At 43.0% G+C, this 20,930-nt stretch overlaps 1 protein-coding gene across 2 annotated transcripts in view; it reads left to right on the top strand.

Moving 5' to 3' along the window:
• ANLN (anillin, actin binding protein) overlaps positions 1-20,930 on the top strand; it is an 80,823-nt gene that overhangs the window by 44,586 nt on the left and 15,307 nt on the right. For both annotated transcript variants that reach the window (XM_077491662.1, XM_077491661.1), the window contains 5 exons: positions 6,316-6,337; positions 12,145-12,257; positions 12,706-12,792; positions 17,562-17,669; positions 20,630-20,802. In XM_077491662.1, coding sequence (XP_077347788.1) covers positions 6,316-6,337; positions 12,145-12,257; positions 12,706-12,792; positions 17,562-17,669; positions 20,630-20,802 — 503 coding nt within the window. The remainder of the gene's footprint in view (positions 1-6,315; positions 6,338-12,144; positions 12,258-12,705; positions 12,793-17,561; positions 17,670-20,629; positions 20,803-20,930) is intronic.

The following is a 20,930-nucleotide window of genomic DNA, read 5'->3' as shown; positions in this document are numbered from 1 at the left end:
TGGACGAGGGGGCCAGGACCTCACCCTCCTCTACCCCGCTTCAGTGGGTTGATAAATTTACCTATTTTTAGGTATTATTATTTCAAAAGAGAGCGTCTCAATCTTGAACCTGTTCTGATAGGGATCAAATCTAAACTGAGGGCATGGGGCAATCTTCCCTTCTCCCTCATTGGGCGCATTAACCTTCTAAAAATGAAGGTCCTCCCCAAGCTTAAATACATATTTAGGAACTCCCCTCAATGGCTCAATAAAACATTTTTTAACTCTTAAGGCCCGTACACACGGTCGGACTTTTTGACAACAAACATGCAAATTAGCTGTTTTGGAGCAACATCCGACTGTGTGTACGCTCCATCGGACAAACTTTTTCTGTTTTCATCGGACTTTTGTTGGCTGTGCGAACGGACAAACTTTCTGGCAACAAAAGTCCGATGGAGCAAAGTCCGACCGTGTGTACGCAAAAGCATCAGACTTTTGTACAAGGTACAAACACGCATGCTCAGAACCAATGCAAAAGATCAGACAACAATACAGAAGTTCACCAAAGGTGGCACTGGAGTCGTTGAATGTCCTCTTTTGAAGCGGCGTCAGTACGTTGTGACGTCATTACGTTCGTGTTTGTTGTCAAAAAGTCCGACCGTGTGTATGCAATACAAACTTGTGGACCACGCCCTTTGTACAAAAGTCCACGGAAAAGTTTGTACAAAGTCCGACCGTGTGTATGAGGCTTTAGGCAACACTTCCTCTCCTTTATCTGGGGGTCTAAAGCCCCTAGATTCAAATACACCACTCTCACCAGGCCTGTGGATAGGGGGGGTTTGGCTCTTCCCTAATCGTCACAAATATTTCTTGGCCACTCAGCTTGTAACCGCCCATTGGTGGTTGCAGCCCGACCTGACCAACTCTGCAACGGTGCTGGAGGCGGCTATAGTGGGGTCTCTGGAGGTCTCGAAGGGATTGATATTCAGGGGGCCAAAAATGCCTCATTGCCTCACCCCTTCTATGCGTATCACTATGAGGGTGTGGAAGGTGGGAGAGGCACTGAGGGTATCCCTGCTGAACTCCTGGTCTCCTCACACCCCCTGTGGCTGAATCCTAACCTATCACAGTTCAGTACCATCCCGGATCCGCAGGCCTGGGCCAAATACAAAATACTGACTCGAGCAGGTTATCGCCGACGGGGAACTCACTCCCTTTCCTGTAATGCATACCAAATTTAATATATCTAAATCGCACATGCTTATAGGTGTCCGTTTTTGGGTCAACCAGTTGTATTGGAATATTCTGAGCTCGAATCCACCCTTCGGGTGAAAGGCTTGGAGAAACCCATGTCTCAGATATACGGGTCCCTACTGGTTGCTGCCATCCCCGAGCTGTCCTCCCTCCGCAGGAAATGGGTGGGGGACATACCGGGGCTGGACGAAGATGATTGGAGGGAGATTTGGGATTTTCCTTTCTCCCCTCTGGTCTCAGCCAGAGACAAACTGGTCCAATACAAAATTATACACAGAGCTCACTACACACCCCACAGGCTGCAACAGATGTCGCCGGCGCGTTCCCCAGCATGCTGGCGCTGCTCCTATCAGCCAATAGACTTCTTTCACATTTTCTGGACTTGCCCAGCAATTGTGTATTATTGGAAGGAGGTTCTCCAGGTGATAGTTAAGACTACTAAGACTAGTATCCCTTATGATCCAAAATATTGTCTGCTGGGGCTTGTGGAGCAAATGCCAATCCTCAGTGCTAGGAAAATACTTATATCCCTGTTACTGTGTTATGCACGCAAGGCCATCACCATGAACTGGGAAAAATCTAATCCCCCCCCCCCCCTCCAGTTCTGGAAAAACCTGGTGAATGCTAGTTTGCCCCTTTTATAAAGCCACCTACTCGGGCAGGGGTTGCCCGAAAAAAATTGAAAAGGTGTGGACCTGCTGGTTAGACGATGACACTACGGCAACTGATGCAGTAAATGACCCTTAGTTTAACATTGTGATTTTAGTATGCTGATAGATTGATCCAAATGCTCTCATCTCACATTATCCTGTCACTATAACTTTGAGCACAGAATCTCCTGAGCTAACCTCTCCCCACATTGGGGTATAGATAGATAAGGTTAAGTTTGTGTTGCTCTGCCCTGTTGCAGCCTCAGAGGTGGACTGTTTGTTATATGATGTGCCCTGTTGCGGCCCGTTGCCGCATCAGGAAATTCGCCCCGGTGTGGGTAATATTTGGCCCCCATGTGGGTAGTTTGTATGCCAATGAAAAATTCAATAAAAAAGATTTTGCAAAAAAAAAAAGTTCAGCTTTAAATGGACATTAATACACCTATTTTTTGGTAAAGGTCCTCCATTTCCCCAACACACTTCTGATTTATGTAGGAGTTCTTCCCTCCATCCTGCTGCAGTTTTAGAGGTTATATACACAGTTGCTGTGTGCAGCCACTGCAGCCAGAGGGTAGGCAGGTTGAATAGCATTTGTACTAGTGAGTCAGTAGCTGGCCTGGACTAGGGAAAGAGTTGACTGTTGCTAGGGCAGTTCCTGGGCATCTTGATCCTAGCTGGCACCCCTGTGCTATAAAAAGGGCGAAAGCATAGGTCCAGGGCTCCTCTTCCTAGCTGTACTGGTCAGTTCTTTTTGTGGTATCCGGCCTGCTGTGCTTTGCAGCCCATTGAAGACACTGGGATTTTCAGGGACATCCAGGTCATGGACAATGTTATAATGGACTCTCACCTCCCACAGGTATGCCTGGGCAGCCACCCTACTATAGTTAGGGGAAATATGTTGTTCATGTTGAATTGTTATGCCGTTCAACAAAGTTTCATTAACCGTTCTAAGCCTAAAGAACCAAGCTCTGTAAAGCACAACTGGGTATGAAGTAACACCAGTACGAAGGGTTAATTTGGCAAGATGAGCAGAAGAGTGTAGTTGTTAAGAGTAACCAAGCACAAGTTCAAGACAATAGGCAACCAGTCTTTAGGTGTGGTACCTGTTAAGGCAGGCATGTCCAAAGTCCGGCCCACGGTCCGGTTTTGAGCGGCCTGCCTGGCTATCAGGGCTGTCAGATGAGCGATCCCCTGCCGAGCTTTACATCTGCACTCTAAGAAGCTTGTCAGCCTCAAAAGTGAAAGTAAAATGCAGGGAAGTGTGCTGTGCTCTCTGCTTTCCCCTATAGTGCAGTACCCGGCTGAATGAGGAAGCTGGAAAGGTACAGTACTATGCTAGAAGCTAGATTAGTTTTAAAAGTGCTTTATGTATGTGTCTGTGTATGCGTGTCCTGTACCATCAGAACTGCTTTTGTAGGGCTTGTGTGTGATGATAGCCAGGACTGCTGCTCCTCTGCAAAGCAATCTATGCACAGATCGCTTTTGAGAGGCATTTGAAAGGTGGTAAAGAGGCATTATGTTGCCTCCTTACCACCTGTTTTAAGCCCGAAAATGCAGCATCACTATACCGCAACTGTGTAATCCACACAGTTGCGGGGTAGTTGCAGTGCAGGCCCATTCACCCTGGGTATACCTCCAGCTGCAGCCACAACATGTGTACACCCCCAGCTGCTCCCTCTGCAGCTAAAGGGGGAGAAGTTGGGGGTGATAAAAACGGCTTAAACATGTAGTTTTACTGCCCCTCCAACCTGACATGTGAACAAGCCCTTGGTTCACATCTGTGTGTAGGGCAGCCCATTTATTTCAATGGGCTTCCCTACCCACAAAAATGCAGGGAAAGAAGTCCCCAAGCTGTTTTTTTTTATTTTTTTTTTATTTCACTACACCAAAGGCACCCCATGTTTTCCAATGTGTGGGGTACCATTAAGAATTAATGGCACCCCTAAAGAGCAGAGCATTAGTCTGTGTGTCGGGAACGAGTGTGACAAAGGCAAGAGAATTCTTGCTGGGCAGTGTATTAGTGCTCGGACAAACACACTTAGACCGAATTTTAATGGTTCAATGGTCGGCCCTCGTGCATGATCACTTCATCAAATCTGGCCCTCTTTGAAAAAAGTTTGGACACCCCCGTGTAAGGTGCCCGGTCCTCTGGTAGTGAGAGGGTCATTGTCTGGCTCCCTCTATAGCAGTCAGTTTCCAATAGCAATTGGATCCTGGTCACGAGGCATGGGAAGTGAGAGAGTTAAGAAGTGCACATGTGAGTTCTGCGCTAGTTGCTTGGCGGGACTCCATTTTGTTATTAGGAGTAGGGTAACAGAGGGACGCTGGACTGGTGGTTTGTGAGTGCAAGTTCAGCATGTCCCTCCTATTTCAACATACAAGTTACAGTGTTTAGTGACACAGGGCAGCATTTTAGAGGAACTTTGCACTTTCTTGCTGTACACAGTGAAGGCTCATCTCTAAGTTGGGGGAACTGCCTTAATGTTAGACTTTTCACATAACCGCAGTCTCAGCTTGGTCATTGATGAGCGCGCTCTTCACGAACGGTATCCCCATGTGAAGGGCGAGAAGGCCTCTCTCAGAAGAGCTTCTTAAAATGTAGCTCAAAATCACAAATTTAGCCTAATGCTTAATCAGCATGTTGCAGTTAGGTAGATTACCTAACACGTTTAACTATTAAAGTGGAAGTAAACCCTCCTATCGTTTTCAGCCAATTAAGCTGCCATCTTGGCCTCTAATAATTCTTCAACTGCCATAATGCTGCACATGTGATCAGTTATGACACCAGCCATTGGATGGTTTGAAAGTTTGGTTGAGAGCACAACCAATGTGAAAATTACCATTTCCGGCATGCCGGGAATGTAAGTGTTTTTTGAAACGGGGTTTACTCCCGCTTTAAGTTTTCTAGTAGTATCACCACCTTTCCTATTAATTACTACAGCCCAACATAGTTGATGGCAGATACTAATTCAGACTTCATAGAAATTTCAGCTTCCGTTTTGAAAGTTGATGAGCTGTGTAAATCCATTATTTGGCCTCCTCTTGGCCAGCGTTTTCAAAGCACAAATACTGTCCATGGGCGGACACCATAGGGGACGTACTTTTTACTTTTACTCCTACTACACTACTAGTTTCACTTCACTATGAATGCTGTGTTCTCTGACTTGAGAGGTACAGCTCACCCAATCATCCCTAATTTGTTTGGCAGAGACATGGTGTGTGAATTCCTGACGAACCCGCTAAAATTTCATTAGTGGGTGGCCCTGTTGGCCATCTCCTGCCCAACATCACTCATGAAAAAATGGAAGGAGCCAGATGGAAATAGTCAGCAGAACATCGTCTGCATGCAATCCGATGCAGTCGCTGCTCAGATATTTAGACAGCTGACAGAGCCAGCAGTCAAAATACAATAGTCGCCACAACGGAAGGTTCATCCATCTTTAGTATGTAGTGTGGATGGAGAAATCTTTTTATTTTTTTAGTCTGCAGGTTTAACAGAAAAAAAACCTCTGTGTGTGTATATGGCCAGTTTTATTTAGAGATGCAAAGGCCTTTTTATTTAGCAAAAGTTTACTCTGAAATATTTGATGGGTTAGCTTTAAAGTGATTGTAAATTCTCATTATTTTTATGGGGGGGGGAGCATGTTATACTTACCTGCTCTGTTGCAGTGGATTTGCACAGAGCAATCTGGATTGCCCTCTTCTGTGATCCTGGTCCCTCCCTCCTGTTCAGTGCCCCCACAGCAAGCAGCTTGTTATGGGAACACCCGAGCCATGCCACAGTTCCTTGTGTCCATGCAGACACTGAGCCCTGACCCCTCTCCCCTGATTGACTACCTGACTTTGGACAGCAGCGGGAGCCAGTATCACCGCTGCTATGTCTCGGACAATCAGGAATGGTTGAGACACATTCGTGGACATCGCTGGACAGAGATGGGGCTCAGGTTAGCATGGGGGGGGGGGGGGGGGCTGCTGCACACAGAAGGCATAGAATGCATTAAGATAAAAATCCTTCTGCCTTTACAACTCCTTTTTAAAGCTATCCATGCTCATAAAACACTCCATAAAGGCCTGTCTGGGTGTACTTGGCATGTTCGTACAGTTGGCACGCCTCAATGTGCTGTACTTGTCTAGGGGGAACAATGGCAAACCTCTATGTATTAATAGATTTTCTTGTTGCATGTAGCGTTTACCATATCAGATGGGTGTTTTGTGGTGGGACTAATGAGCTTCCTAGCACTAAAACAAGTGATTTTCATTTCTATCATTTTGGTATATAACATAAAATTACACACAATACTTCAGTTTTTTTTTTTTTTAAACAGATTCTAATGTGAATGCATAAAATGTAATTAAAATTGGAGCAAGTAAAGCTTTTCTGTATTTAATTGACTTACGTTTAGTTTTACTTTTGTTTTTTATTTTGTTTTAGAAAAGTAACATTCACACACCAGGTAAGTTACCTATTTTATGTACATATTTATTTTGGCTGCTTAGGCATAATTTAGTGCTAAATCTCTATTATGGAAACCAGGTTTTGGAAGATGTTTATTTTCATGGGTGTTTTTCATTGTTGTTGGGCTCTAAAGACTAAAATGCTGGTGGCTTTTTTTTAAATGTCTGAACTAAATGAGAACATAATGTATATCTGGAAGAATTTTCTTTGGAAGAGCTTCAGGGTTGGATTTGATTTAAATCACTAGTAGAAAGGCTTGATTTACAGTAAATCAACTTGATTTTAAATCATAATTTTTAAAGAGCAACTGTCACCTCTCTCCTGTACCTCTTATGCTGATAGCTTTAGTAAATAGATGGAAAGGGCTAATGATGTCATACATCGCAGGAGTCTTCTGGAGGAGATGAGGGGATTTTCTCAGCTAAGCACGGCCTGTATGCTTGAACTAAGGGCAGATGGATTCAAGGAAGTAAATGCAACATGAATCGACTGCCCTTATTCAAGATGGACATGGGCAGAAATGCTAGGGGGGTGTTGTGGTTTTTCAGCAAAATAAAGCATGGAGACATGTATGAATAATATGTATGGGGTAGCTAGTTGCTTTAAATATTAAAGTGTTACTAAACTAATACTAAGTAATATGAAAATTGTTCGGCCGCCATCAGTGCCCACTGCTTCTAAATCTTCTTTTTACATTAAAATATTGCCACTATCTACCTACCTTTTTTGGATGATCTGTATACCCACGGTTACATCATAATCTACATTTTCTTTAGTGTTGAGAGTTGAGAAAGATGGAGATTTTCACTACAGCCTGTATACACGCCCACATGTGTCAATATCATGTGGCCTGGCTAGCTGTAACTGTTCTCTCCAGCATAAGACACAACTGAGCATGTGCAGGTCGGCTACCCTGCCGGAGTTAGCTGGCTTTCCCCAGATGTGCAGGGAGGGAAGGATCAATGCATACAGAATAAAACAGCCTTTTTACACAATGCAGAGGATTAACCCCTCAAGTTCCACAGTATGTATAACAAGCATGCTATGCAGCATAAACAGACAGTTTTTACTGTTGTGGGTTTAGTAACACTTTAAAAGTCAATTGTGATGCTCAGATGCAGTGCAGTTCCACTTTAAGTAGCATGATGTAGATGCCCCTTGCAGTGAAGTGATGTTCCTGATGGACTCCCCAAAGCCTGTTTCTAGGGATTCTAAAAGTTCTATAGATAACCTAAACAAGAAATGAATAAATGAACAGTGATTGAACAATAATTATAAAAAGTGAAAGGTCCCAAACAGTGAAACGTGTGACTTATGTGAAGTCCTCCAATGACTTTTGAAGATTTTAGTGGTTCCTTCAATGAAGAATGGACCAGCCGCCAAAGGTTCAGTGAAAATCTTGTGACTTTATAATACGAACACAGTGAATCCACCACCATGCAGAGTGCATGCTTACCAGCTGCATAAGGTTAGACACTTGTGGCTATTGCCCAATCAGGGCCTTTTCCTTCAAGGACTGCGGATGTTTGGTCTGTTCAGATTGTATAGCAAGCCATTTGGTCAGGAAAGTAGTTGGAGGTACAGCTTATGGACCCATACACGATACAAGTAGCGATGAGGTGATGGCAGCTCAAAAAAGGGCAGGAAAAATCGCCATAGGTAAAACCAGGTTGTTTATTTGGGAAAAAAAAAAACGTATCGCTTGCAAAGCGTATATCAATTCAATAAAAGGTTGCAATAAAAAATGCAGCCAGCAACAATACAAACGCCCGTACAAACGGAACGTAAACAGCGTGGTGACGTCAGCACGTTGCTCCTCCCAACAAGTTTTGCCACTAATCTGACATTGTCCTGGGGCACGTGCAACGTACTGACGCACCACTTAATATAATAGTCGCATACAACCAAGCCGCGTTCTGAATCTCAGGTGGCTAATGCTAAAAACACCATTTTGAATGTGGGAAAAATGAAAACCCAAACTGGAAGCACTATAGAGAGTGGAACGCTAGGATAAACAGCGAGTGCAACAATCAAAATGCTCACCGCTAAACCAGCATACCCACCACACTTGGACCAAAAAAAATGGGCTCAAAAGATGACTTGCATACTCTAAGTATGAATAATAGTGAAAGCTGTAATACCCAAATAGCCACCTTTTTTATATACAAATTGGCACACAAAACATGAAAATATAGCGTGCCCTCCACGGTGGTGCTAAATAGCCACCATGGATAACAAGCGACATTCATGTCAATATCAGAGGCCACACATGGGAAAAGAGTATCCAACTATAACAAAATCGGTCAGTCCTCTCCACTGTGAAAGAATAAGGTGGGTGTTATTTCATGGGCTAGTAGTTACTGATCACAATATCACCAAGAAGAGGATCTTTCCTTTAACCCTTTCATGACTAAGCCTATTTTTGGAATTTGGTGTTTACAAGTTAAAATCCATATTTTTTGCTAGAAAATTACTTGGAACCCCCAAACATTATATATATATATTTTTTTAGCAGAGTCTCTAGAGAATAAAACGGCGATTGTTGCAATATTTTATGTCACACGATATTTGCGCAGTGGTGTTTTTTAAACGCAACTTTTTGGGAAAAGGGACACTTTCATGAATAAAAAAAAAAAAAACAGTAAAATTTAGCCCAATTTTTTTGCGTAATGTGAAAGATAATGTTACGCCGAGTAAATAGATACCAAACATGTCACACTTTATAATTGCGCGCACTTGTAGATTGATGACAAAGTACGGTACCTAAAAATCTCAATAGGCGATGCTTTAAACATTTTTTACGGTTACCAGGTTAGCGTTACAGAGGAGGTCTAGTGCTAGAATTATTGCTCTCGCTCTGACGATCGCGGCGATACCTCACATGTGTAATTTGAACACCGTTTACATACGCGGGCGCGACTTCCGTATGCGTTTTCTTTGCTTCGCGAGCTCGCGGGGACGGCGGGCGCTTTAAAAAATTTTTTTTTCGTTTTTTATTTTAAAATTACTAAATTGTTTAAAAAAATTAAAAAAAATGGATCACTTTTATTGCTGTCACAAGGAATGTAAACATCCCTTGTGACAGTAATAGGTGGTGACAGGTCCTCTTTATGGAGGGATCGGGGGTCTAAAAGACCCCCCCACCCCTCCTTTACACTTCAATGTATTCAGATCGCTGAAAACGGCGATTCTGAATACCGGATATTTTTTTTAAACCGGCGCCATTGGCAGCCGAGTAAACGGGAAGTGACATCATGACGTCGCTTCCATGTTTACGACGAGGAGACTGGAACGAAGCCGATTACGGCTTCGTTCCAGTTCCTCCGCAGCAGCCGGAGGCGTCGGATCTTTGATCGGTGCTCCCGATCGAGCGGGAGCACCGGTAACAGCGGCGAGAGGCGGCGGGAGGGGGGGGGTCCCCTCCCGCTCCTCCGGCATAACAGCCAAGCGGCTTTTAGCCGCATCGGTTGTTATGCCTGGATAGCCAATCGCCTGCTGCAAAAAACGGTACCGGGGTGATGCCTGCAGGTGCGGGCATCATCCCGGTATAACCCCCAGAAGCCGAGTACGCATATCTGCGTACGCTCGGCGGGAAAGGGTTAAGGTCCACATCAAAAATTAGGTGTCTCATATAACGCCTCACATTAAAGATGTGAAATCCCAAAGGGGACATTGTAGCCCATATGGACAGATCGGCCAATATCATTGAAATCGATCGAAAATCTCCACAATGAGTGTTCATAACAGATAGTGTTCAAAAACCTAATGTAGCCTATTGGTGTATATCATGTGATAACTCGCATTCATTTTATTGTATCCCCCTAGGGGGCAATGTTGCCTACGTGGACAAATTGGCCGATATCAAAATTTATCAAAAATCTCCACAGTGAATGCTCATAAAAAATTATACTAGAAATCTTAATCTACCTTATTAGAAATGTAGAGACAAGGGTGGAAACAAACAAAATTTAAACCCATCTCATACCAACTCACCAAAAATGTATATCTTGCCCTTACCAGAGCAACATATGTGACGAAAATTGGAACGAAAAGCATCTGCTACAATGGATAATCTCCTGTATAGATATATATTAACACGTTGACATGCATGTCGCAGTTCAACCCCAATGGTGTTATCCAAATGGGACCATATGGGGTGAACAGGGGATAAAGGGGTAGCCAGTGCCACCTAAGATTCAAATCCTGTTTACATCATAAGTAACCTTAGCATCAATCAGTTCAACAAACACAATTCACTGTATATGATCATAATGTAAAATAGAAAGATGGTACTCGAGTCATTTATAAAAGCGTTGACATCCACATCTACATTTAAACCATAGGGGACATAAGTCTTTAATTTGTTTACCCATGCCATCTCAGATCTGGAGATACTCCTTACAAGACAGCTTCCCCTCCAGTGGGGACTGAATTTATCTATCCCTAAGAAAATAGTCATGGAGGGGTCCCTATTGTGGGCAGTTAGATGCTTAGATACTGAATGCTTGGTGAACCCCTTCCTAATATGATTGATGTGCTCGTTAAGGCAAACTTGAAGGGGGCGTTTCGTCCTGCCCACATACTGCAGTCCACACGGGAACTGCAGTAATTAGAATACCCCCTCAGTGGAACATGTGGTGATTGACTCTATCTTGTGTTCCTTGCACGTATGGCTAGAAACAAAACGTATCATTCTCCTAGCTCTACGCCCATTGAGCAAATACACTTGACATTTTCTACATTGATAGTAGCCCGTGAGTTCTCAAAAAAATGTAGGTTTATTATTGGGGGGGGGGGGGTTAAAGACATTGGGAGCCAGTTTGTCCCTCAAAGAGGGAGCACCCGTAAATACCACCTGAGGCTTGACTGGCAAGATGGTATTCTGTCATTGTCCAAAATGTGCCAATATTTATTAATGATCTATTTGACATTCTGATGTTTAGAAAAACCTGTGATAAACGGGGTTTTGAAAACTTGATCCATACCCTGTTCAGATTATCTTTATTTCAATAGGTCTGCCCTGTCTAATGGCATAACCTGATTAAGAGTGTCAGACAAAGACTTTATAGGGTACCCCTTGTCCAAAAATCTCTTTGTACTCTTAGTTCTGTAGTACAAATCTGCAAAATGCAAAAAGCACTAAAAATGCATAGGTGTGAATCCAGCCTTATGGCAAAAGTATTGTTTTATTACATGGAAGTGGTCCTTTCCTCCAATTGAAGAGTGGAAATCATTGATTAATACAGCCCTACCACTTTACCAGCTTACATATACCACTGGGGGGTCTCCAAAAAGCTTTGAAAAAATATGGGTTCCTTGGACCAAATCTATTCTTACTGTTTACCCCTGCTGGATTCCAAATAGACCTTGGGGTTCATGTACTTAAACCGGAGAGTGCAAAATCTGGTGCAGCTCTGCATAGAAACCAATCCGCCTCAAGGTTTTTTTTGTCAAAGCTTAATTGAACAAGCTGACATTAGAAACTGACTGGCTACCATGCACAGCTGCACCAGATTTTGCTTTCTCCAGTTTTGGTAAATCAACCCCCATGTTTTCATGAAGTATACTCTCTTACAATATCGTTAACTTTGTGCTATGTAACTGGGCTTCATTATGAAATGGATTAGTTTTAAGCTACATAGGACACAGATTCTGTGAAATGTTTATAGGGACTTTATTGGTTTTTGTACCTGTATTTGTCAAATCCATAAATTATATATTTTAAAAAAATGGTGGTAAATGTAGTGAAAATGATAACGTTCTATTTAGTTCACTAGTATACAACTCACTTCTTACCATTCACAGCCTTGGCTAGTCCAGGAGGTCCCAATGCTGTCCGCACCAGCAACTTTGTTCTTGTTGGATCTCACAAGCTCTCACTATCATCGATTGGTTTCAACAAGTTTCTCTTAGACAAGGTAATGAGCTCTGTTATTTAATTTTTCACCTTTTTCATCTTCCTGGTTATAGGCTTGAGAGCAGTAACCAGAGGATATATTACGAAAAACCTAATGTGATAAAACCATTCCAATGCAGACTTGAAAGCAGATACCTGCTTTTACATGCATAATGATTACAATGTGAGCTCTTCTTCAAGTTAGGACTGTTCAGAATGTCGTATAGGTCTGCATTTGTTTTGCTAGCAGAGACCTAATACTCCTACAAGGAGAAGTAGAATGCTTTGGTCAGCCATTATCTATTGCTCACAGAGCAGGGATGAACATTGGTATCCCAAGGGATAGGAAGAGCATTGGCTAGAACTTGACAGGCAATGTCTTCTGTCAGAAACAACTACAGTGACTGACATAGCAAGTGCTTTGTTTTATTGCACATGACATAAATAAACCATATTTTCTGATCTTCTAGGTTCCATTTTTGTCTCCGTTAGAAGGGCATGTCTGTCTAAAACTCAAGTGCCAAGTCAATTCATTTTTTGAAGAAAAAGGCTTTCTGGTGAGTCTTCTCCTTACAGTAGATGTACTTCTTTCTTTTTCTTTTTCTTTTTTTTGTAATTCTTGAAAAGTTATTGAGTTAAAACACATTTTAAAGAGTCATTCAGCTGGGTTTGTTACTTAAAGTGAAGGTCCGCCCACTGCTGCAAAAAATTTAAAGCCAGCAGCTTCACACACTGCAGCTGCTGACTTTTAATAATCGGACACTTACCTGTCCTGGAGTCCAGCAATGTCAGCACCGCAGCTGATGTTTCCATCAGCTGTTGGGTGCATGCCGCCTCCATTGCGAGTAAGGGAACCGACAGTGAAGCCTTACTGCTTCATGCTGGGAACCCTACTGCACATGCGAGAGGCTCCGTTCCTCTTCTACTGGATGGGGAAGGAGGAGGGAGCCTGGGCGGTGAAGTCAATATTCGTGGTTGAGGCTCCTGGAAGTGGGAACAGGATACCTGTCTAATACAGGTATCCTGTTACCACTTCCAGGAGCCTCAGCCCCGAATATTGACTTCACCGCGCGGGCTCCCTCCTCCTTCCCCAGCCTGTATTAGATGGGTATCCTGTTGCGACTTCCCCCCAAATGTGGCACGGGGGGGTAGTACAACGAGAGGAAGTTCCACTTTTGGGTGGCACTACACTTTAACATCTTAAGTACCATGCTATAGCTAAAAGACAGCTACAGTGCAGTACTATAGTTCTGGGAGGGGGTCCATAGATGTCCTCCCAGAACCCCACCCCCTGCACACCTGTGGCGTGCCCTGTTACCACTGTGTCTTTTGAATACAGTTGATTGGGGTAAAGGGGCAATCACAGTGGCCCTTTTACAATGTAATCAGTTGTATCCATAGAGGAAAGGAAAGACCCCCCATAAGTTGTCTCCAATCACGGCTGCACCTAATACAAGAGGTGTGTTTACTGGCCAGATCACCAGGTGAAGGGAAAGAAGCCTAAACAAAAGAAAACTAATACAGCCACCACATCTAAGGAGCTGCAATATATCACATTTTTGGTTATGGGTTTAATACTACTTTAACAAACCAAACCACGCAAATTTTATTTCTCATGACTTGACTAATATTTTAAAAAGCATTCATACATAAACCTTCTCAACGTTGGCTTAATGGTTTGCTTAGATCAGTGCACAGTTGTGTCCCTTTGCGCTGATTATGGGACAGAATGTTCGTCATATTAAGATTAGGATACACTGCATTTGCAGATTACATAAGCCAAACCAAACCCTGGCAGCTCATTTAATGTTTGGAATGTTCATATCACACCTAATCCTTTTAAAATGACTTTAACCTAACTTCTCTGCTCTTCAAATAATTTGCCCAGAAATCTGTCACATTGGCAAAGTTTGATTTGGTTGGCACTGAAAATCCGTTCATGCAACAACAATTCAGATTTAACAGATGGGTTCTGTAGTAACAGATATAGCTTTAAGGAAAATCTGTTTACACATAACCCTACTTCAGAGAAGACTTTTCCCTTCTGTTACCAACCTCTGAATACTCCTTATTTATAGACTCTATTAACGTCTGATTAAAAGTAGATGCACAGTGAGGGGGAAAAAAGTATTTGATCCCCTGCTAATTTTGTACGTTTGCCAACTGACAAAGAAATGATCAGTCTATATACAGAACAACGCATTTCAAAAATCGTATAAATTAATTTGCATTTTAATGAGTGAAATAAGTATTTTGTCCCTTATCAATCGGCAAGATGTTTGGCTCCCAGGTGTTTTCTATACAGGCAATGAGCTGAGATTAGGAGTACTCTCTTAAAGGGAATTCTCCTAATCTCAGCTTGTTACCTGTATAAAAGATACCTGTCCATGGAAGCAATCCGTCAGATTCCAAGCTCTCCACCATGGCCTAGGCCAAAGGGCTGTCCAAGGATGTCTGTGACAAGATGGTAGACCTACACAAGGCTGGAACGGGTTACAAGACCATCGCCAAGCAGCTTGGTGAGAGGGTGAGAACAATTGGTGTGATTATTCGTAAATGGAATAAACCCAAAATAACTGTCAATCTCCCCCAGTCTGGAGCTCCATGCAAGATATCACCTTGTGGAGATCAAGAGAACGGGGAAGAATCAGCCCAGAACTACACAGGAGAATCTTGTCAATGATATCAAGGCAGCTGGGACCATAGTCACCAAGAAAACAATTGGCAACACATCACATCATGGATGACTGAAATCCTGCAGCATCCGCAAGGTCCCCCTGCTCAAGAAAGCACATGTACAGGCCCATCTGAAGTTTGCTAATGTTAATGATTCAGAGGAGAACTGGGTGAAAATGTTGTCAGATGAGACCAAATAAAACTCTTTCGCCTCAACTCTGTTTTGGAGAAGATGGAATTCTGCCTATGACCCCCAAGAACACCATCCACACTGTCAAACATGAAGGTGGAAACCTCATGAATTGGGGTGTTTTTCTGCTAAGGGGACAGGACAATTTTACTACATCAAAGAAACGATGGACAGGGCCATGCACAAATCTTGGGTGAGAACCTCCTTCCTTTAGCCAGGGCATTGAAAATGGGTCGTGGATGGGTATTCCAGCATGACAATGTCCCAAAACACACACTGCCAATGCAACAAAGGAATGGCTCTGGAAGAAGCACATTAAGGTCCTGGAGTGGCCTAGCCAGTCTCCAGACCTTAATCCCATAGAAAATATGTGGAGGGCGCTGAAGGTTCGAGTTACCAAAATGACTTGAAGACCTGCAAAAAACAGTGGGACAAAATCCCTTCTGAGATGTGTGCAAACCTGGTGGCCAACTACAAGAAAGCTCTTACCTCTTTGATTGCCAACAAGGGTTTTGCCACCAAGTACTGTTTCGCGAAGGAGTCAAATACTTATTTCACTCGTTAAAATGCAAATCAGCTTTTTTATTTTTTTTGGTGTTAATTTGTGTCTCACTGTTAAAATAAACCTGCCATTAAAATTATAGACTGATCATTTCTTTGTCAGTGGGCAAACGTACAAAACCAGCAGGGGATCAAATACCCTTTTCCCCCCTCACTGTATACAGTGAGATGGGTGATCCTGTATTAAGGTGCAGGCCTGCATCCCCTAGTAAAAATTTTGGATTGTGCACGCATGTATAAACACATGGGAAGACTTACTAAGACTGGTGCATTCAGAATCTGGTGCACGATAGCCAATCGGCTTCTAACCTCAGCTTGTTCAATCAAGCTATGGCAATAAAGCTTGGAAGCTGATTGGTTTCTGTGCAGAAGTGCACCTGATTTTTTTTACTCTACAGTTTTGGTAAATAAACCCCTGTGTCTTCTTTCTTTGACTAAGGCTGGCTATAGACTGTTTGAATCTGGAGGAACCAGCTGAGATTCAAATCGTGTATGGGCAAGCTGAATGTACCAAGTTGATCGATCAACTTTGGTACAGCCAGCCTGCTGTATTTTACATACGATTATCGCTTGCGGTTGGTGCAGCTGCTAGCAATAATCACTGTCTTCTCCCAGCGTAGATGGCTTCGCACCCATGTATGGCCTGCCTTACATCCATGGCCACAATGAAGAGTGTCATAGACCAACAGATACCAGCTGGTGAATACTTTACTTCAATAGCATTGTCATAACAAAGCAGTGTTGTTTAAAGCGGGAGTCCGCCGGGACTCCACGTTTTTTTTTTTTTTTTTTTTTTAAAGCCAGCAACTACAAATACTGCAGCTGCTGACTTTTAAAATAGTGACACTTACCTGTCCAGCGCGCCCGCGATGTCGGCACCCGAAGCCGATCTCTAGATCGTCTCTCGGGTGCTGCCGCCGCCATCTTGGGTATGGGAATCGGGAAATGGAGCCTTTCGGCTTCATTTCCCGGTTCCCTACTGCGCATGCGCGAGTCGCGCTGCGCAATAAGGACGGTCCCCGCTGCTTCTGGGATCTCTGTGTTTCCCAGCAGGCAGCGGGGCACTTGCGGAAAGGGGCGTAATCTACACCCCTTTCCGCAGAGAGCTATCCCGGAAGTGGGTGCAGATACCTGTACTGTACAGGTATCTGCACCCCCCTCCCCCCTGAAAGGTGCCAATTGTGGCGCCGGAGGGGGGGAGGGTTCCGATGAGCGGAAGGTCCACTTTAGGGTGGACCTCCGCTTTAACAATTTGAGAGTTGACAATACCATTGATAAAGAAATTATTTGAAAACTCAGGCCAATGATGGAAGAAAATTTGGTCCCCCAACATTTTGCCATTTTTGTGTACTAACATAGAAGAACCTACCCCCCTTTCTCTCCCAATCTGGCACCGGTGTTGGGAATTTCATTGATCTCCAACTTGTCTGGTATATAATGGTAATCCAGTAGGCAGGATTTTATATAAGGTTGGTTTTGACCTTCTCCATCATACAGAGTAAATAGCTGAACAATGGTTCAGGTTTTACATACATGGGTAGTATAGTGTTCTGAAGCATTAAATCACTTTTTAGCTGCAGCAGAATGCCAATGCTAATTCGTTAAAACTTTCCATTAATAATATCCTGTTACTTTAGTGTAAGTACAGCAAAAGAAGAACTTTGTTCAAGTGCAAAAGAGAAATCTAATCGACTTTGAGAGGTGACTGTATACAGTAATGGTCATACAGTGAACAGACATGACTGCTGGTCGCAGTTGATAGACATGTCTTGGACCTTTTTATGTGTTTTGCTAGATCACTTGGCAGGAAATAGATGTTTGCATTCTAATAAATATATATGTATATGCATACAAGTAATTTGCCTGCCTTTTTTCTTATGATTATTATCCTAATTTCAGACTATGTTTGAAGATGTAAGTGGCTTTGGCGCTTGGCATCGGCGTTGGTGCGTTCTGTCGGGTTATTGCATTTCTTACTGGACATATCCAGATGATGAAAAACGAAAGGTCAGTGTTAATATTTTGTTAAGGTGTTTGTAAAGGCAAAAGGTTTTTTACCGCCTTGCGTTCTATGCATGACCTAAGACCCCCTCTCAATCCGTAAAAGTGCATGAGAGCCTCAGCGGTCCCAGGACTCCCTCTCCTCATTGGTTGAGACAGCAGCAGGGGGGCGGGCCAAGCCATGGCTCTGTGTGTCTTTATAGATGCTTATAGCACCAGTGCCCCATAGCAAGCAGCTTGCTATTGGGGGCACTGGCCAAGGGGCAGCATCCACGAGTGACAGTGGGGGACATTAGAAGAGGAAGATGGGGGGCTGCTTTGTGCAAAACCATTGCACAAATCAGGTAAGTATGACATGTTTGTTATTTAAAAAAAAAAGCCATACCTTTTTACAGTAAAACCTTGGATTGCGAGCATAGTTAGTTGTGGAAACATGCTTGTAGTCCAAAGCACTTGTATATGAAATCGAATTTCCACATAAGAAATAATGGAAACTCTGATAATTTGTTCCACAACAATTTATGCACAAGTCCTTCAGTTTTATAGTGCATATAAAAAGATTATAGCAATGGGATAGGTTGTGTAACCATAAAATGTCCATCCGCATGGGGATTAGTAGCAAAATCCAGCAGGAGCTACAGAGTATAAAATAGAGAGGCGCCTCTAAGTGTAGCAATATGGTTACATTTAATGAAGGTACAACATTTAGGAACTTAGATGTGCTTGTTGTAATCGTTGACCATGTAAGTATGAAGGCATCCGGGGTAAAGATGTCCACATAGACCATCCTCTACCATCGCCGGCTTTCAACGCTGTCGGTCTGCCATTGTGACCGGAAGACTACCCTGCAGGAGAGCGATATGAAAGCGAGGCTTGAATCACTCATGGAGAGCAGTGTGGAAGCAATGACAATGATGGTGGTGTGGAGGACAGTCTGTGGACAGCTTTACCCCGGATGCCTGCATACTTAGGCCGCATACACACGGGCGGACTGTCTGACGGACTTGGTCCGCTCAAACGTGTTTCAGCGGACAATCCGCTCGTGTGTGGGCTTCAGCGGACAGTCTGGCGGACTAAGTCTTTCGAAATTTCCGTAATATTGTCCGTCCAAACTTGGTTTCAGCGGACAGTCCGCTCGTGAGTAGGCTAGTTGGACGGACTAAGTATGGCGCATGCTCAGAAAGGATTTACACAGCCGAAGGTTGCATTGCAGTGTATTGGACGTCGTATTTCTAGTCCCGTCGTACGTGCTGTACACGTCATCACGCAAGCTTTCAGCGGACTGTCTGTTCGTCGTGTGTGGTCAAGTCCGTTCATTCGAAAGTAGGACGGACTGTCTGTCGGATTGTCTGACGGACTTAGTTGGACGGATAGTCCGCCCGTGTGTACGCGGCCTTAGATGTGCCTGTTTTAATCGTCAACCACGTGAGTTGCTAAATGTTGTACCTTCATTAAATGTAACCATATTGCTACACTTAGAGGCGCCTCTCTTCTCTTTTATACTCAGTTGTGACACGACACTACTTGTATATCAAGGCATCGCTTGTCCAAATTTATAAAAAATAAATAAAAATTGCCTGTCTTGCAAAATGCTCTCGAAACAAGTTACTCTCAATCCAAGGTTTTACTGTAATACCACCATACAAACCCTCTTTGTGCCCTATCTTGCTTTGTAGCTTTGATTTGGTGCCTAGGTCCTTTTATGTGTCCTCTAAAGCCAGCCAGTAAGACCACGCCAGTGGGTAGGGGTTAGGAGCACATGCATAATGCTGGCCGTGTACTAGTAGAGTTTCAGATGAAAATATTCAATTCTTTGTACATTCGATGAATAAACTAATATCGTTCAAAAATTTCACTTGCTTTTAACATTCAATTTTAAAATCCAATTTTTGAGTGAGAACCACATATACTGTCTGAAAACTTGTTAGATCGATGGAGAAGGTTTTGATTCTGCTCCTATAAATTTTCCCATCACTGTGGTCGAAAATCAACATCCATTTGACCCCACTAACTATTAGAAGATCAAAGGAACATACTTGAAACGAAAATGTCCTTACAGTAATCTATACGTGTAGTAATTTCATCAGAACAACAAGGAGCCTTTCTTTTGGACAGAAGGGTTACTCTACTTTTAAAATAAACACGGAAGACTGGTTTATTTGCTTAAAAATGCTATTGTATTTTGCAGTTTAAGAACTTCAAAGTCAAATGAAAATGAGACCTGTCCATATATCTGTATACCCGCACAGCCAGGCAGATACGCTGACAGGAACAAATCAATGAACTACCAAGGCGCTATGCAGCATCGTAGTAATTCACTGAGAACTACAAGCCACCAATTGCAAAGGATGTCGGGGCTTGTAGTTAATTCACACACATGCTGAATTTTTAAGAAGTGACATCTAGTACCGGAAACTTCTTCCCGTACTACTGCCACAGGGTGGGACGGGCAGCGACTGAAACACTTGGGACATGTTACTTTATCCTTTAAGTTGGCATACAGAAACAGTCCAGAATCTACCACTGTCCTAGCAACCAGTGATGCAAGGCTGAACTTGGAAAGTGGGCACAACCTGATTTGGAATACTGAACAACTAGTTCCCCATCAGGTGATTAACACAGATGGCAGTGAGCTTATCCCATAGCTACTACACCGACATCTATCAGCTATGAAAACCAACTGCAGTCCACTGTCAATAACGGTAGGCTGGACCGGTCTTTGTGAATTACACCAATTTGGTGTTGGCCTATGTTACATAAATAAGAATATGATATTTTTCTCCAGTCAGTCATACTTATCCCAGGGTGTTTTATTTTTTATTTTTATTTTTTTTATAGAAATCTTGTCTCTTGTAGTTTTAAACTGATCTTTAATTCTAAAAGGCTCAGATTAAAAGGATATTTTTACACACAAATTGTGCTGAGTAGAGTGCTTCCTGACCGCCTTGTTTTTTTTTTTTTGTCAGAACCCTATTGGCAGAATAAACTTGGCAAACTGCACAAGCAGGAAAATCGAACCAGCCAACCGGGAATTCTGTGCCAGACCCAATACGTTGGAGCTTATAACCGTGCGTCCACAGAGAGAGGGTGACAGAGAAACTTTAGTCAGCCAATGCCGGGACACACTGTGTGTTACGAAGTAAGTACTTTTTGTTTAAATTGCACGTTTTGTGTTTTGGTTTTTTATTGGTGTGTGTGTGTGTGTGTGTGTATATATATATATAATATTATTGTGTTTTTTTATATATGAAAATGTTGCCAAAGTAA

This window comes from Lithobates pipiens, unplaced genomic scaffold, assembly GCF_037356315.1.
Source record: "Lithobates pipiens isolate NorthernLeopardFrog02 unplaced genomic scaffold, aLitPip1_a1.2 Scaffold_19, whole genome shotgun sequence".
Classification (NCBI taxonomy): domain Eukaryota; kingdom Metazoa; phylum Chordata; class Amphibia; order Anura; family Ranidae; genus Lithobates; species Lithobates pipiens.
Note: the sequence above shows the minus strand (reverse complement) of the source record. Positions and strands in the feature narration are given on the sequence as shown.